The following is a 19,334-nucleotide window of genomic DNA, read 5'->3' as shown; positions in this document are numbered from 1 at the left end:
AGTTCCCCGTTCAACCACCTGTTTCTGCCCATGGCAGGGCACCCGGCCTGCGGATATTACCCAGGCCAAATGCTCACCTTGGAGCTCTCAAGTCTGCTGCTGCCCACACTGATGCCTTGACACCAGCCCATGGAGGCTGGTAGCTTCCCCATCCAATGTGATGCACGCCTGTCAGCAACTATGGATTGTGGGCTGCAGTTCCCACCTCTGACATCTACTTCTCAGGCCCAGGTCTGTCCTAAAATGAGCATCATACCCAAAACAAAGCTTGGCTTCATTGAAATCTTCTGTATTTCAAATGTTTTTAAAGACACGAGGGGAAAAATGCTTATGAGATGACAGTAAGTGAAGGGACACCAGAAAAGCATTTTGAATGCTGAATTTTTACCAACTAGCTTTTCTATACCTTCCCCCAGCTATGAGCACTTGAATGACTTTAGAAAATGACTTCCTGGGGTTGAACCCCAACTTCTGCAGTCCCTAATTTTGTAGCTTTAGGCTTTTTACTTCTCCTCTCGATGTTTCCATTTTCTTTTCTGAAAATAAAAGCAGTATCTTGCACATTGTAGGGTAGTGAAGATTAACTGAGAGGATGTATGTAAAACCCTTGAAATTGCACCTGGTACATAGCAAGGCATTGGATAAATGTTACCTATGAATAGGTTCTTTCATCTCCTAAATCCTGCTTGGATGCTTTGCAGGTACTTTTTTTTACAAGTTGGTTAAAGAAATTAAATACATGAATGAATGAGTATCCAATTCTTCCTTCTTCCTCAAGTGACTCCAACTCCCAGTGCTGCCTTTGGCACTCATCTCATCCTGTTCTTATTCTTCAACTCATTTTCCTTTTCTTCTGCTAACTAGCTTATACTCGTTAGGAGGCAGAGACTGCCTCTGAGGACACCTCTGTCACCTCCCAAGCGAGTGGCTGCTAGGCCACAAAGGGTGCAATTAATGAACATTTTTTGATTAAGAACAATTATTTTTTCAGACTTTTAGCTTCTTTCCCTTTCTTCTGGTCTCTTCTGACTGCCTCTGAAGCTCAGGTAGGAGCTAAAGATGGAAGACCGACAGCAAGAGGAAGACAGGAGCAATCCCCCATCACCACCACGCAGCTGCCCTCGCGTCGTGCCATTGTCGTACAGCCCTGTAATTGCAAAACCATTTTCCACAAAGACTTCAAGTTTTTGGTCCCAGACTATTAAAAGGCCTTTCTCTAGTGCTTTAAAAGGAATGTGGACAGCTGCTTTATTTTGACAGTTAGACAGCACTTGGGATTTTACTTTGCTTTTATAGATGGAAATTCATTGAACATATTCTGCACAGCAGTTATGAGTAATGTTGGCCCAGAAAGAAAAGAAACCTAGCTTCCAAATGTCAGGACACCTCTGAGAAGGGATATGCATGTTTACTACGACTTAGCCTAGAATGTGACTTGGAGAAAATTTCATGTGCAATAACCCTTCTAGTTCCCAGAGGTGCCTCCTGACACTGTGTCAATGACACCAGTCATTTTACAACAGCGTCATTTCTCCTCCATTGAACCCGATGACTACTCTCCATGCTTCTGAGCCATATATCTTTAATATGGAGGAATCCAATGTGTCCCGAGGGGTGTGTATGCATATTCTGTTTTCCTAATAGCTGCCTAAATAATCTGAAAGTTAACGACAAAAGCCACACTTTCCTGAGACAAATTTAGCTGGTTCTTGGAAAGCAAGTATTTTGACGACAGTTCCAATGTGAATCACTGACACAAGACTTCAGTGACTGTCAGAAATGACAAAGGGGGGAGCTCACAACTACATCTCCAAAGTAGTAAAACTATGTATCACATTAATTTTAAAAATTGAAAGATGACAGGCTATGCCACCTTTTTCTTGACAAATGATTTGTGTCTAAATGGTTTACTAAAAATGATTTGTTTCAAGCTTCATGAAACTAATTAAATATTAGATTCAGCAAGACAAAGTACAATCTTTGCATCATAAACATCACTGGACTATGTAAGTGAGCAAAGACAAAAAATAATTAGTACTCTCACGTACTAGTGGGTTAAAGAGGAATAGAAACAGCTCTTTCTCTTTTAGGAATTGTGATATACTTCTACTCAGTAGAAACTGTGTTCCCCTTCAGTTGGAAGGGAAACTGCAATTTTAGAAAAGGACAGAAATGTAGAGATGAACAATGCAAAATAAAGCCCTACTCACATCAGTTATCTCTTCTGAGTCTCCTTCCTTGTCCTTGGACTATTTTACATTGTCCTAATATCAATGTTGCTATGGATATAAAATCTTTTTCCAAATTTCAATATCTCAGGCAGCAAAAAACAACAAATTCCCAATTCCTATATCCCTCTCTACCTTCCTTAATATCCGTCTTTTCCAAGAAGTACTCCCAGATGACTCGGGCCTGGCTGGCAGGCCATTTCATTCCACCACACCTTGAGTCAAGTGTCCTGTTTTATGTGGAAATGAGTGATTCACACTGTGACTCAGTTCAGGTCTTAAGGTTTGCCTGTCTTCACTCCTGTGAAATAGTCTCCTTACTTGTGTCAAGTTCATATGTGGAAGGTCAATTGTATTTATGTGCATGGTATGAAAGTAAAAAAAGTCAGACAGGTTTGGTCGGATAAACAGAAATGACTGCTGACTCTGATGGACAGGGTGATATCAGACCAGGTGGGTAGATATGAAAAAGCCAGATAAGCTCTGAAGGCAAAGTAGAGTTCAAGTTCAATTTAAACACAAGATTATGAAGGTTTATCAACTGCAAAGAAACTGAGATTGGGTATAAGGCCCCTGTTTTTGCCCCCTTTTACTACTTGTCTCACTTTGCCATGCAGTTGCTTTACTTTGTTTGTGAGTGGATGCACTAATGCCTATTCATCCTTCTTTCTAGAGTGCTTATGGATGTGCTGAGATATCTGCCAGCAAGTAGTGGAGGAAGTGAGCTTCCAAGTCTCAAATATATGTCCCATGAATGTGACCACAGCAACCTGAGGCTAAACCACAGCCTTAAAGAACAATAAAACAGGCTCTTCTGGAAGGGTCTGGAGTATCCAAAGAATGGCCACAACCTCATGCACTTTCTAAAACTCCCCTACCTTTGACATATCATCAACCCAGACTTTCATTATCTATCATCACTTGGCTAGCCCTTCTGATAATAATGATAATAGTAGTAGCTACTATTTATTGAGTGACTACCATATATCCCCTACAAGATGATGTTACTAAGTCTACATTACAAATGAGAAAACTGTATGAGCATCTGGAGATGTTAAGTAGCTTGCTCAAAGACTCACAGCATAAGGGGCAAAGCCAGAATTTGAACCCAGACCTATATAATTCCAGAACCCTTGCTCTTTAACTCTGTCCCATATCTGGAGTACTAGCAACCATCAACAACAAGCCCAAGGGCCCAGAGCTAACACCTGAGGGGAAGGCAATGAAATTCTGGGCCTCTTAATTCCTGGCACATAGTGAGCTTTTGAAAAATGTTATTTAAGGCTCAATGTTGTAGCACTACCATGAGAATAGCAGATGATCCTGCTTCATGGACTACCCACATAAATTATGATGAACTCCCAAGTCAACACTGAATCTTTTGATATCCAGGGGAAGAACTCTCTGCTCCAACTTTCTTCTCACTTTTGATGCTCAAATCAACACCTCCAGCCCTGACTTCTCCATAGCCCCCTTCTGTCTCAGGCCATTTTAACTGAAGCGTGTATCCTTCCATAACCTCAAATTCAAATCTTACTCCAAAATTCTTTTTCACTTTTCAACTTTTAGTCATCTTTTTCTGGTCTGCCAGAAAATAATCTTGCAATCAACGTTACGTCTTCCCTCTCCTTCATGTTGCTTGTTCTTCTTCAGTCCTGCCAAGTCAACCTCAGAGGTTACTCTCTAAACTTCTTTATTCTGCCCATGGGTACAGAGAAGCAATTAAAAATAGTTGCTATTTGGATTACTTAGGGCACCCATAAAGTCACGGTAAGTGGATGTTCAAGTTGCATATGGAGGAGCTGACGATGTCATATGCGTGACTGAGAGAAAGTGGCTAGAAAGGCAAGCTGGAGGCCAAAAATGTCTAACTCTTGACAGTTTGGACTCATCATAGGTTTTTAAGCAGGAAAGTGACACAATCAAATGTGCATTTTCTAATGATAGGTGATTACACTGGAGGCCAAGAGACAAGTTGGCCAGTGTATCAAAACACAAAGGAAATCTGAAAGGAAGTCCAACCATATGGATAAGCTTTCGTATTTTCCTGTACCCATTTGTAAGTGTTCCATGAAGAATGCGACTCCACCTGAATACTCCTCCACTAGTGTTTTCTATCTTGGTAGCTGTCGCCAACATTTGCCCAGTTGTTCGCAAGAAATCTCGTTATCATCCTTAACATTTTGCTCTCTCTTACCTCCCACGTATAATCAATCACCGATTTCCTGTCAATTTAATCTTCTCATATGTCTTGATGAGACATATGTCTGACTTCTTTTTGTCTCCTCTGTCACTATCCTAGGCCATGACATAATAATCATTTCTCACCTGGGCTACTGCAAGAGCTGTCTAACTAGTCTCTCTTATTTCATTTTACCTTCACAAAACAATTCTCAAATTTTGACCTTCCAAAAGTACAAATCATACCATGTCACTCCCCTGCTTAGAAACCTTCCCTTTTTTCATGACTCTTAGACAGAGTGTTAAGTCTGTACAACTCCTAATGGCAGAGCCTCTATCCATCCAACCAGCCAAATCCAGAGCCCCTATGGAACTTCTTTCAATTCCAGAGAGGTAAGATATTAGCCAGGATCTCCTCAAATATCACCTCTCCATCGTTCCTTCTGTTCTTGTTCTTCATTAATAGGATTGTCAATTAAACATAGGATGGAACTTCTTCACGTGTCCTTTCAACACAACTTCACATTCATATATATTTTTCATTCCGTATCTTTTGGAATATATTCTGGATGTATTTCTTATTTTCATCTTCCAAGTTACTGGTTCTCTCTATAGCCAAATCCACTGTAGAGTAACTCTATGTGTTTTATTGTTTTTTTCCTGTTGTAGGGTGTTTTATTTACATTTTACTTACTATATGTATATTTTTTATTTCTGAGATTTTTGTTTCTTTCTCATATTCCTCTATTCTCAATTTATGTCTACCTACTTTGTGTGCATAATTTCCTGTTTGTGTAGATACTAGTCTCTCTCTTCTAAAGTTCTTCCTTTGAGGATCTATGACACACTTATTTTTTTTTTTTTTTTTTTTTTTTTTTTATGCGTTACGCGGGCCTCTCACTGTTGTGGCCTCTCCCGTTGCGGAGGACAGGCTCCGGACGCGCAGGCTCAGCGGCCATGGCTCACGGGCCCAGCCGCTCCGCGGCATGTGGGATCCTCCCAGACCGGGGCACGAACCCGTGTCCCCTGCATCGGCAGGCGGACTCTCAACCACTGCGCCACCAGGGAAGCCCTGACACACTTATTTTTAAGTCCTCCCTTGATCTCTATGTTCCTCCACACTGACCAGAGGGAATAGGGTCACCAACAGCAGCAGCAGCAGGTGTGACAAAGAGGGACCAGATGCAGGTAAGTTTTCTGAGGTAACTGATTGGACAGAAAAGCTGAGGGAAAGAGAAGAGTCTAGGAAGACATGTAATTTCAGCTTCAGTAAACTGGGTGTATGTTCATATGTCACTGAGAAAAGGAAAATATGAAGAAAAGCAAAACTGCACAGGCTTGGTGTTGGAAGGAACAAATGAGGACTGTTTTGAATATGTTGAGTTTGAGGTGCAAGGGACATCTAGATGGGCATGACAAGTAAGCAGATAGGTAGTTGTTTACATGGGTCAGGAGGTCAAGAATGAAGTGACAGCGGAAATTATGAGCATCTTATGGTGACGAGGCTGATGAATGCAAATAGATCACCACAAACTTGTCCCAGGGTAATGATCCATCTATAATCATTTTGAAAATTGATACAGCTTATCTCAAAGTCATTTGGTTGTCTTTTGATTATGGATGACTTTGATGGAAGGACAAAAATAGATCTTCATAAAGTCAATTCATAAGATATAATAATATATTTAGAAGGCATGGTGGGAACAAGGTAAGGGATGTTCTTCTCACCAGGGCCACTCCTTTCATAATTATAGTTAATTGCATCATAGGACAGAAAAAGTACGAACATCACCTATTTCCTCTGCTCACATTATTATGATTTTACCACATATCAGGCCCTGTCCTAGGCACTGGGAACACACTTGGCCTGTGCGGAACATCACACAATGAATAAGTGGGGCCATATAGGATGTTACAAGTGCATATAACAAGGGCCTTCGTCTGATCTGAGAAATCTGAAGACTTTTAAGCAGCTTACTCTTCATCTGGGATGAAGGGTAAACAGGAGTTAGATAAGCAGAGAAATGAAGGGGCGGTAATTTCCAGTTAAGAGAAAAATCACATTTGTAAAGGCTCTGAGAACTATGCATTCATGAAAGGAAAAAAGTCAATTGTAATGAGAACCAAGACAGAGGAATTTGGGGGAAGCCACATTGACTCTAAGCAAAGCTGGTGATGTAGGCAAGAGCTGAGGATAGCAGGGTCCTAATAACCACAGCAAGGACGTCTGGAATTTATTCTAAGTGTGGCGGGAAAGTCACTGCAGAATGCCTGGGAGAATGCATCGGAGGGGAAGTAAGAGAGGTGACCGGGAGGCCAGCTGAGGAGGTAAGTGGAGACAAGTGAGAGCAGTGGCAGCAAGGATGGAGAAAAGGTGGACAGAATCAAGAATCATTTAGGAGGTAACCTTCACAGGACTTGCTATTTGAGAGACTTTGGGAGCTGCAGGGGAGGCTGTCCAGTGCCACGCTGGTACCACTGACTTAGTTAGAGGACCCGCAAGTACATCTGATGGAAATTCTAGAAAAAACAACCTAGAAGAGCACATATTTTCTTTCCCTGAGGCTGTTCTCATTCCCTCGCGGTTCTGGGCACACTGCACAGGTCTATATACCCCTAGAGACAAAGTACAAGCTGCCTTTCTGCAGAACAAAACAGCTTTTTCTGGGAACCCAGAGTCCTGCTTAATGCTGAAGTCTACATATTTATATACCTCTCCGCAAACTGTCTGTTGACCTAACAGGAAAATGAAGTACAAAGTGTGACACACGCAAAAGGTTCTAGAAATGTGAGATGTCTTAGTCACCAAACTCTCAAGAAAACACGGTTGATAAAAGGCTCTGTCCTGAGTTACCCAATGTGCTCTTAGTGACAGAGTTGGGGAAGGGAAATAGAATGGAGGAGACTATCACCCCTTCCTACCCAGAAAGCAAACTGAAATCTGTAGTTCATTTTCAGAAGAAAAAGCAGAACACTAGAGTTCATTCCTGTGCAATTAAACTGGGTTCTCAGCTGAGGGGAGACATGTTTTCTGTCTTTCTCTTCCAAAGCATGGCAAACTCTAAGATTCTCTCACATACAAAGGAACAGAGCTAAAACCAGAAAGGGAAGTACTTCGGTCACTTTACAGTAAAGGAAGTTTAAGAAATAGTTGTTACAGGGGCTTCCCTGGTGGCACAGTGGTTAAGAATACGCCTGCCAATGCAGGGGGCACAGGTTTGAGCCCTGGTCCAGGAAGATCCCACATGCCGTGGAGCAACTAATCCCGTGTGCCACAACTACTGAGCCTGCGAGCCACAGCTACTGAAGCCCATGAGCCTACAGCCCATGCTCCGTAACAAGAGAAGCCACCACAATGAGAAGCCCACACAGTGCAACGAAGAGTAGCCCCCACTCACCACAACTAGAGAAAGCCTGCGTGCAGCAGGAAAGACCCAAAGCAGCCAAAAACAAAATAAATAGATTTTTAAAAAAAGAAATAGTTGTTACAATACCAAATCCAAGAGTTGCAAAAATCAGATGAGCAATGACTATTCCTGTCCCAATATCATTCTACCTGATTATGACAGCACAGAAAGTAGTGGTGCAACATCACCCAGGCTTTCTTAAGTGGAACAGAAGAAGCTCTTGAGGGTGTTATGTTCATACTCTCTGTACAGTAATTAAAGGTGAAGAACCATTAGGACCATTTTACTGATGGAAGCACTGAGGCACTCCATAAACGTTACTGAGGGAGCCAGAGGTATCACAAGCAGATAGAGCTAGAAATGTAGTGGGGTGTAGAGACAGTCATTTCTAAATCTGGGTCCAAGAGCATCAGTATCGCCATGGAGCTTGAAAAAAACAGGAATTCCCAGGCCTCGAACCACACCTACAAATAATCCTCTCTGTGTGTTCAATATGTTTCATAAGCAATTCAGATGCAGAACCAAGCTTGGGAGCCACTGATTTAGTCCATCCTTAACAAGGGGAAATTTGTCCCCCACCCTGGGGACACTGGCAATGTTTGAAGACATTTTTGGTTGTCACAACTGGGGGAGGGAATGCTACTGGCAACTAGTGGGTAAAGGCCAGGATACTGCTAAAATCCTACAATGCACAGGACAGCCCTCAAAACTCAGAATTATGCAGTCAAAAATGTCAATAGTGCTGAAGTTGAGAAATCCTGATGTAATCCAACCACTCGGGAAAGAACAGTCCAGAAAAATTACATGACTTTTCATTTCTGCAGGGCAAGGTTGGAGCTTCACTTTCCAGAAATTCAGTCTCATTTTCTTGATTCTATGGGATTTTTTATTACTATTACTGTGGTAAAATACACATAACATTAAAATTACAATCTTAAGTATTTTTAAACATAGTGTTCAGTGGTATTAAATACACTCAAATTGTATATTCTGTGTGATTGCATCTGAATTCAAGACTCTTTATTTGGAGCTCAACTGTCATTTTAGTTCACCAGGTTCTCAGTACTTAAATGTCTGGGGAATTATGGGTTTTCAGGCTGAAAAGCTAACTTTAATGCATTTAAGGAAAAGTTTGTATTATTGGTTCCAGTCTTGCTTGAAACATAAGACACTTGTTCTATGTATGACTGAAAAAAATCATAATTGGCTCCTAATGGTTTCTATTATTAAGCAGGGCGCTGAGTGATTACCTCACCGAATCCCCACAATGCCAGGAAGGATGTATAAATATTGACAGTTCTTCCTTACAAAGCAGGAGGCTTGTCCCCAGTCACACAGCACTTAGTGGCAGCCCAGATTTTGAGTCCAAATAAGTCTACCCAAAGTCCATGCCCATAAGCACCAGGCCAGCCTGCCTCTCCCAGTGTCCAGCCCCAAAGAAACCTGGCTTTCAAGGCTCTGTCTCACTTCAGGTGGGCTCCTTCTGTAATAACCCAGACCACTCGCCATATTTTCCCTAACTTTTAAGGTAATACAATCTTGGCTTTCATAATACAACATGTCCCTGGAAGTCACATTGTCCGTGGATGCAGCAGGCAAGCTGGCAGTGGCATAGGCATCTCTTCAAACCACCATTAAACTGAGCCCTAAGAGATGGAGAGACTCAAAGAGAACTACCAAACACATGAAATAAGCCAGACAGAGAAAGACAAATACCATCTAGTATCACTTATATGTAGAATCTACAAAAAAAAAAAAAAAATCAAACTCATAGAAACAGAAAGTAGAAAAGTAGTTGCCAGAGGCTGGAAGGTAGGGGAAATATGGAAAGGTTGGTCAAAGGATATAAACTTTCAGCTATAAGATGAACAAGGCCTGAGGATCTAATGTAAAACATGGTGACTGTAGTTGATAATACTATACTGTATGATTTTAAATTTGCAAAGAGAGTAAAACTCAATTGTTCTCACCACATGTCAATTATACCTCAATAAAGCTGAAATGAAATTAAAAAAGAACTACTGAACAGATTTATGATTTAGTAGAAACTGTCTGGGTTTTAGTGTCACCCAGTGCTAGACTCAAATCAGTAGCTTCCTAACTGTGTGATCTGAGGCAACTCACTGAGCCTCTGAACAATTACGAACTGGGAAATATAAAGCCTGCCTTGCTGGACTGTAGGAAGGAGATGAAGTACTGTGTGCAGGGCACTTAACACAGTGCCTAGCACATAATATGTGCTGATTAGATGGTACATGCTATTATTACTACTACTACTACTAGTGTTATGTACAGAATGAGTTAAACTCCTATGTCAAGCACAAAAACGTCAATGTACTTTATGTATTGAGCTTTAAAAATGAGTGAGCTTTATGGGTAAATTAAATTTATATGTATTGAATTATATCTTAAATATATTACAGAAATAGGACAGCTGAGAGAAAACCGTGGGCAATCATTTTGTACATGCTTGCCTAAAAACACATGCATCTATGTTTCTTTGAGAAAAATAAAATCTGCAACCATGTACGAGAAGGAGTGCTATTGTAATTTTTTCTGTTTGGAGAATGGAGAATAACCAGTGTTTTATTCTTATCTTTACTACTCACAATTCAAGCCAAAAGTAGACCCACATAAATAGAGATCATTGTGATGGACCACAGGATACAAATGTAGTATGTAAATCAGGCTGACCACCAAGAGCTTATAATAACATCTTATAATCTATTTATAATCTACATCTTATAATATACTTCAAAAGACATGGGCACATGTAAATAATATCAGACACAGGTTATATTAACTGTAAATAAAATCTACAGGCAAAGAAAATGGTATAAGAAGGATGGAGAAACAACTACATTACATGATCAAAAAAGACTTGAGCAGAAAGAAGGCTCTCCGCAGTGCCAGCAAAGCCAGGATTTAGAGGAGCGGAGAGGGGAAGAGAGTGCAGGAGGAATCCAAGCAGGCTGGCTGTTAGAAAGAAACTACAAGACATGAAAAAAAAAAAAAGGGCAAAAATGTGCAGGGACACACTCCTAAAGGGGCAGCTTCTACAAAGCAAGAGGGTACTTGAGAATTGCACGCAGCACCCGCAAATACCCTGAACCTGGGATACTGTAAAGGGAAATCATGGCAGGACATGAAGGCAAGCTAAGGAATCTGACTCAAGTCTCAGGGATACTAGAAAGCTCAAGAATCATCCGTGACTTTTTCTTTTAATTGTGGTATACTTTCTTCGAACAAACTGTTTCCCCAAAGCATCTAAAAATGAAAAGAGGTCAATAGCAGCTGCTGTGGCAGGAGTGAGCGTGGAGAGCCTGGAAGCAAATGGCACACCCCCCTCACCCCTGAACCATTTGAGAAGGATCTGCAGAACTAAGATTGAAAACCACGCATCTCCTGCCATCATCCTCTCTGGGCCTGAACTTGCAGCATAGCAGTCTGCCCAAGTGTTTGATGCACAAGTAAGAGAGATGACCAGGGCTCCCTGCCTGCCAAGATGGCCCATGCTGGCTTTTCTTGATTAGAGATGAGATCTATCCTGTTGTATGGAGAGGATGGAGTTTGTACACTTGGGGCCATAAATAACACATCTAATGAACCCCGTTCTACATGAAATAACTTCCAAAAGTTGGTAACACCTATCAGACTCCCTTCCTTCAGGTTCACATATGAGCAGTTTTACCAACCATTTGCTTGTATTCTGTAGGCAACTGAAAGTTTATAGAGGGAAATAATGCATCCATTAAACAGAGAGATGAACTGATGACCAGTTAGTAGGACAAGCCGGTGACCAGAGCTGGTATTATTCAGAGAGAAGTTACACTTAAATCCACGAAAGAACATGGAATCTGAGCCAACGAGTGTCACTGGTGAACACGCAGACCAGAGGGCTAAGCACTGAGGTCGTGACTGATTTAGAAAGAAGGAGAAAGACACAGAACCATGCAGGAAACCCACAAAGACTGATCAGACAAGCAGGGAGAATCTCAGAACTGAAGCTTAATGAAGGGAGGGGGGTAGTTTCAAGAAGATACGAACGAGCAGCTTTGCCGAGTGACACCAAGACAGAGTGAGGACCACTCGATTTAGCAAACGGGAGGGCATAGGTGCCATCAAAGACAGCAACACCAGAGGGAGGGAAATTGTTATTCATACTAAGATCAAGTAGATTCCAAAGCAACATGGATGACATATACTGACAGCACTTAGATTGGCTTGGAATGGAAAGACAGAAAATAAATTATACTCCAGCAAGAGAGTTACTAGGTCAAGAGGAAGATTTTCCAAGGTAGGTATAGAAGAGCTTCCTGTGGAAAGCAGAGGAGAAAAGAACAAATGAAGGGGATTTTGTTGGGCAAAGCCTCAGGTAAGGGGAGAGGACAAGTCAAAACACAGGTGGAGCAAAAGAGATGGGGGTTGGGACAGGCTGAATGCCTTAGGAAAAGAGTAGGGACACATCTTCCCTCCTCTGCTGGCAGTGGAAAAGCAAGACAGCATGACAGGAGACAAAAGCATCGAGTGGTGTTTGGAGGTGTGCAAACACATAGCAGAGAACTTCTGAGGCACGGATGGGAGCAGTGGCTTTCTGGCTTCAGTGTACTCGTAAAGAAAGGCATGTGGGGGAAGGACAGAGGCAGGAGAGACTGGAGGACCAAAGAGCATGTGCAAGGAACAGAGGGGCTGCTTCCCAGAATATTGGTGGGTGGCCAAGAGATGGGAGAAAATATTGTGGAGGAGTACTAGGGAGCCAGTGAATATTCCATAGCATGAATTGGCTGCATATCCAGTTAGCATGTTCCTTTATTACTAGCTGATGCCTCCCTCCCACTTGCCCTTTAATTTTTTCTCCTTCTAGACATTTATAAAGCTAAGCAGATAAAGAAGGAGAAAGGTGGGAAACTGTGCATGATGGAAGGGCAAGTAAAAACAAAAATCAGAGCGTCTAATTTTCTAATTTCATGAGGACTTGCTTAAACTAGCAGCAATAATGCCTTTACTGAGTAATTACTCTGAGCTGGCAGTGTCCTATATTCTTTTCATATATTTTCTTTAATCTTCACAACCATCAAAGAAGTGGGAAATTATTGTCTCGACTTGACCAGGCGAAGATACCAAGGCTCAGAGACGCTAACTGGGTTCTCACAGAATGGGGGGCTCCAGGGCCCACACCCAGATTTAAATGTCCCAGAGCCCGTACGGTGTCTGTTAGGACACACTGCCTCTCAGCATTATGCCTCGTGTCAAAAGCGCTAGGGGGGGCTTCCCCGGTGGCGCAGTAGTTGAGAGTCCGCCTGCCGATGCAGGGGACACAGGTTCATGCCCCGGTCTGGGAAGATCCCACATGCCGCGGAGCAGCTGGGCCCGTGAGCCATGGCCGCTGAGCCTGCGCGTCCGGAGCCTGTGCTCCGCAACGGGAGAGGCCGCAACAGTGAGAAGCCCGTGTACCGCCAAAAACAAAGTGCTAGGGTTTTGACACTCTTGACTAAGAAATATGCTGTTCAAAAAATATTAGGTTAACAGGAAGAGTGGATGGGGAGCCTTTTTGGCTCTGTGTATCCAGACAATCATCACCTACAGCCTCAAGTGGCTCTTGAGGTTGAAAGCCAACAACAGACAGTGAAGGCAGGAGCAGAGGCTGCCGTCATGAACAAAAGAGCTAGCTGACAGCTCTTCCGAGAGCCTCATATGACAGCAAACTCCAGTTGTGAGAAGCTCCTCGGGGCTTTTCCTGTGGAGTGGAAACACAGAATTGTCTCCTCAAAATTCAGAAGGAAGGTAAACCAATCCACTCCAAGCAGACATCCCCTTGAACCTCATGGGCCCTGGCTGAGCAGAACAGATCCCCACTCAGGAAGCTCCCTCTCCTGGTTGTTCATTAATTAAATATTCACTTCTTAAGGAAGGTTGTTCACCAGGCACTAGAGAAACAGTATTCAAAAATGGAGTAACTCGGGCTCATGACTGTTTCTCACGAGCCCCTGCATGATGCAATGTGGGAGGCCCTGCTTTGGACTCACCTAATGCTCGTCACAAACCAGATTAAGGACCCATCCCTGGTCAGCAGAATCACAGTCTCTGCAGCTGAGCTGGGGATGTGCGTTACTCACCAGCTCCCCGGGTGACTCTGGGGCACACACAAGGTTGAGGACCACTGGTTTAAGCTGATTGACAAGGACAACACAGTGTGACAAGTGGAGGGGTACTGGAGGTTTGGGGAGAAGATGGGGCAGCAATGCCTGACCCAGCTTCCAGAAATTCCTTTTAGTGAAATGGTAGCTAAGAGCAAAGGAGCAAAGGTAACGTGCAATGGGAGAGAAACAGGTGGTGTGACCTTTATTGAACAAGGTAGAAGATTAGGAGAAAACCCCAGTAATAATCACTGCTCAAGTCTTCCTTGTTTGTGCAAATACATTTCCAATTCTTGTGCCAACTTCCAACTGGATCAAGAAACAGCACCTGGGGACCTCCCTGGTGGCCCAGTGGTAAAGAATCTGCCTTCCAATGCAAGGGACGCGGGTTTGATCCCTGGTCAGGGAACTAAGATCCCACGTGCTGCAAGGCAACTAAACCCGCGTGCCAGAACTACTAAGCTCACGTGCCTCAACTGGAGAGCCTGTGAGCCGCAAACTACAGAGCGCATGTGCCCTGGAGCCTGTGCGCCACAACGACAGAGCCCACGCACTCTGGAACCCGTGTGCCACAACTAGAGGGAGAAAACCCACACGCCACGCCCGCGCGCCACAATGAAAGATCCCGCATGCCTCAACGAAGATCCTGCGTGCTGCAACTAAGACCCAAAGCAGCCAAAAATAAATTAAATAAATAACAAATCTTAAAAAGAAAAAAGAAACAGCACCTGATACCAAAACTGCCACTCTCCAACTTCAGCGGCTGCAGGGCAAAAAGGGACTGGGTCTCTAACTCGTTGTGGAGGCCTCCCTATGGCATTAGCAGGAGCCCTACAATTCAGCCAACGGTTTAAAAGTTCAGTCTTCAAAGTACAGGAGGCCTGGGTTTCTGTCCTGGTCTCACTGACTAGGAAATCATCTAACTTCTATGAACCTCAATATTATCACGTATAAATGTAGAACCATCACCAAGAAGGAGACAAGGAAACTTCATGTGCCTCTTGATATGACGCCCTGAAGAGGACACAACTTCATCTCTCTTGCCTGTCTGCCAAAAATGCAAAACCCGAATCTAATTGGAAGGAAACATCGGAGAAACCCAAACTGAAGGACATTCCACGAAACAGCTGTCCTGTACTCTACAATACTATCAAGGTCACAAAAGATGAAGAAAGACTAAGGAACCATTCTAGATCCATGAAGACCAGAGAGACATGGCAATAAATGTAATACATGATCCTGGAGGGATGTCAGACTGTGAGGAAAATACCTATCAAGGACCTTATTGGGATACTTGATGAAATTTGAATATGGGCTTTGGGCTTTGAATTAGATGATAATGTTGAACTAATGTTCAATTTTCTGGTTTCTTTAAAGAGACTGTGGTTATGTAAGAGAATGATTTTGTTCTTAAGAAGGACACATTGAGTATTTAGGGGTAAAGGGAGATGACGCTCCTAAGTCACCCTCAAATGGTTCAAAAGGGGGTAGGTATACTAGAGAGAGAAAAAACAGTAAAGCAAATGAAGCAAAATGTTAATAATTAGTGACTCTAGATAAAAGGTAGACAGGAATTCCTTTGTACTGTTCTTGTCATTTCTGCGTGTGAAATTGTACTGAAGTAAAGTTACTCTTCAAAACTATCAGGCCATGAAAAACAAGGGAAAGACTCAGAAATTGTCAAAGACTGAAGAAGACAAAGGGAACATGAAACATTACAATGCAGTTGGTATTCCTGCACTGGATCCTGTAACAGAAGGATATTAGTGGAAAAACTGAGGAAATCCTAATAAATTTTGTAGTTCAGTTACTAGTAATCTACCATAGTTTTGGCAAATGTACCACAGTTATATTAAGATGTTACCATCAGGAGAAACTGAGTGAAGGGTATACAAAAACTCTCAATACGATCTTCGTAATTCGTCTATAAATTTAAACTTGTTCCAAAATAAAAAGAATATTTTTAAAAAAATTATTAAGACACACATACAGCAAAGGCCATCCCCAAAGGCAGAAACAAGATACTGACTCCACAGGCTCCTAAGAGTATGTATCAAGAGCTACTGTCTTAAAGAAGAGGTTTCCAAACACCCTGGGCCATGGCAGAAGCAAAAGGAAATAGTCTACCTAAACCACTGACTTAGAATCTCTGGGGCTGGGGCCCCAGAGAACATGTGAACAAGTGCCCCAGGTGGTTCTGATGTGGCCTTGGGCTTGGGTACCTGGTATCCAGCTCAGCATTTCTCAGACTTAACTACACAAGGAATCTCCTGGGGATCTTGTTAAAATGCACATCTGGGTCAGGAGGTCTGGGTAGGGTCTGCGACTCTGCATATCTACTGAGCTCTCAGGTGATGCCCAAGCAACTGGTCCTCAGCCCCACCTATGGAGAAGGCAAAGCAACAAGACAGAAGGGGCCTGGGTCCATGACACTGGGGCATCATGCCAGCCCAGGACTGCCATGTGGACTTGAGAGGCCAACTTCTATCTCTTTGAACCACTGTTCTCTTGGGTTGTAGACAAACCTAATTTTAACAACATTTAGTCTTCACCAAGTAGTCCAGCCATATTTTAAAGTAACATTCAACACATATCCTCTCTCAAACAGCATGTGAAAACAAGGTAAACAACTGTTGTCTGACACAAATGTATATAAAATTGCTGGGCGGGCTTCTCTACTTTCATGGGTTGCTTCTGAAGTCAACAAAATCTGCCTCAGAGAACAGTTTAAATGACTATGACATGCTGGTCTGATGACACCTTTTTTGAAAACAAACCTAAAAATGTACCCTTTCTTACATTCATGCTCAAACTCAACTAATTCTTATTTGACCTTTATAATTTATTCTAATGAATCCTTTGGGTCCACACAATGCCGTGTAAATTTTGCAGTGGTCTTCAATCAGATAATAAAATCTGACCAGAAAAAATGTATAGATCATAAAATAGTATCAGAAAAGTATAGATCATAAAATAATATCAAGAACATAAAAAGTGGAGTTGCCATGGTACCCTAATTTTGAAAATGTAGAAAGCCATCTAGAATCCTATACTATATGTTTCATGAAACCCTTAAGCATACACTAGGCCTCAATTTCTTTTTCCTTTAAATCATTTACAATGACAAAACCCACCTTCCTGAGATAGCCTGTAATCAATAGTAAATGAGAGTTACATCATGAGACTGTCAAACTAAACGATGCCTCCATAGGTAAAACCATTTTAAAAATCTTGACATTTTTTCATTCAGTAAAAATGTACTGAGTATTTATTACATACAAGACAATATACTAGACCCAGAGTGCATTTTACTCTAATAATAAAATTACAACCGGCTAGGATCCGAGACCCATTCCTCTACACTAATTTCATGATCAAACTATTTTCTTTTAATACAGCAGGTTCTTACTTGTCATCCATTTTATACACATCAGTGCATACATGTCAATCCCAATCGCCCAATACATCACACCACCACCACCACCACCACCCCGCCACTTCCCCCCCTTGGTGTCCATATGTTTGTTCTCTACATCTGTGTCTCAATTTCTGCCCTGAAAACCAGTTCATCTGTACCATTTTTCTAGGTTCCACATATACGCGTTAATATACGATATTTGTTTTCCTCTTTCTGACTTACTTCACGCTGTATGACAGTCTCTAGATCCATCCACGCATGACCAAACTATTAATATGACAAAGTAGCAACATACTTGTTGGCTGCTTATGCAAAAACCAAAGAGAAGAGTGATTCCAAAAATTAAGATCTGTGTTGTCTATGATAAAACAATCAGCACATAGTCATGAGTCTCTGCAAGGCAGGGCTGGGACGGCCTCCACTGTGTCAACTGCCCAGAGTCTAGTCCTCTTGTCCCTCCTGCCTCCCTCACAGCTTTAGACACAAACCCTGTATTGACACACTCCAAGTAGATGTTGGATGAGTATAAAAACCCCATCCATCGCCACTGCATGTGGTACAGAAATCAAACTACACTGCAACTATTATCACACCAATTTTTCAACACAGCCAGAGAGAGAACAGGAGAAAAAAGAGCTATCTGAAGTCTGTGTAAATTCAGAATAGAAGGGAAACTAAAATAACCCCTAAACGACTGCCAGTATTACTAACCTGGTCGATTTCCATGAGCTTGGGGTAGGCACCCGGCCATTCTATGGCCACCTTGACGATGTCCGCAGGTGGTGGCATTGCAAATCCCCGCGATGTCCAAAGCCGGTGGAAGCGGGATCCTACAGTGTAGATGGCCGCACGTGTCTATACCTAATGAGGAATGACAAAAAGAGAAAGAGAAGTCGCTCAGTGCAGATGCTGGGTGAATTTTGTTTTATCACTTCCTGTTTTCACTGGTGGTTTTGGTACAAGAAACGGCTCTGGGTGCAGAAGACACAGGGTGCCAACTGCACCATTCACGGGTGGCTCCAGAGGAGAGAAGGCATAGGAGGGGAAGGTGCCAATGCCGTGGAGTTGGAGACGAGGCCCCGGAGAGGCAACAGCCTCCCAAGGCCTCAGTGGGAAGCAAGGCGTCCCTTACTGCCTGCTTCTACTCTGAATGGTGCCCAGGGTCTGAATGAGCCTGGCTCACTCTGCCCAGAAGTGCATGCAAACTCCTCGTGATCAGCAGCCTTCGGAAGGACGGATTGTCCAGGAAGTCATGGCCAGGAAGCAGCATATCTTTAAAGTGTTTTCTGTGTGTCACAAATAGAGCTCCTCCGCACTATAGCAACCAAGATATCATAAGGAAGGCGCAATGCCCCAAGGTTCACACACATGCACACACACTCCCTCCCCAAGGCCAGTTCACAAGATGAGAAGAAAATTAACTGTAGTGCCTAGTACAGCATTCAGAACAGACCCTGAATTCTCACTGGAATGAACAGTGTTGCTTTACACAAAGGAAGTAAGATTATCCTCTGCTGCCTCTCTCTCCCAGACTCACTCGTTTCTTTTAGGATAACTTTTTTAACTTAATATTTTGGGGGGCTTCCCTGGTGGCTCAGTGGTTAAGAATTCTCCTGCCAATGCAGGGGACATGGGTTCGAGCCCTGGTCCGGGAAGATCCCACATGCCGCAGAGCAACTAAGCCCGTGCTCCACAACTACTGAGACTGCGCTCTAGAGCCCAAGCTCACTGTAACTAGAGAAAGCCTGCGTGCAGCAACAAAGACACAATGCAGCCAAAAGTAAATAAATAAAATAAATAAATTAAAACAAAATAAATAAATTAATTAATTAAAACTTAATATTTTTGAACAGGTAAAACACTCATGTGATTCCAAACTCGAACGTGTGTGCATGTGTGTGTGTGCATGTAAAGACAGCGTAGAATCTCCCTCCTCCTGAAATGATACACCCACCCAATATTC

At 42.7% G+C, this 19,334-nt stretch overlaps 1 protein-coding gene across 2 annotated transcripts in view; it reads right to left on the bottom strand.

The window, feature by feature from the left end:
• ELMO1 (engulfment and cell motility 1) overlaps window positions 1–19,334 on the bottom strand; it is a 578,694-nt gene that overhangs the window by 463,021 nt on the left and 96,339 nt on the right. Inside the window, exon 2 of one of the 2 annotated variants that reach the window (XM_032642958.1) lies at window positions 18,083–18,232. In XM_032642958.1, coding sequence (XP_032498849.1) covers window positions 18,083–18,160 — 78 coding nt within the window. In that variant the 5' untranslated portion in view covers window positions 18,161–18,232. Of the gene's footprint in view, window positions 1–18,078; window positions 18,233–19,334 lie in introns of those variants that run through there. The other variant, XM_032642959.1, reaches the window with a different exon arrangement.

The sequence above is a fragment of the Phocoena sinus genome, chromosome 9, assembly GCF_008692025.1.
Source record: "Phocoena sinus isolate mPhoSin1 chromosome 9, mPhoSin1.pri, whole genome shotgun sequence".
Taxonomy (NCBI): domain Eukaryota; kingdom Metazoa; phylum Chordata; class Mammalia; order Artiodactyla; family Phocoenidae; genus Phocoena; species Phocoena sinus.
This window is presented reverse-complemented; position numbering and strand designations above follow the sequence as displayed.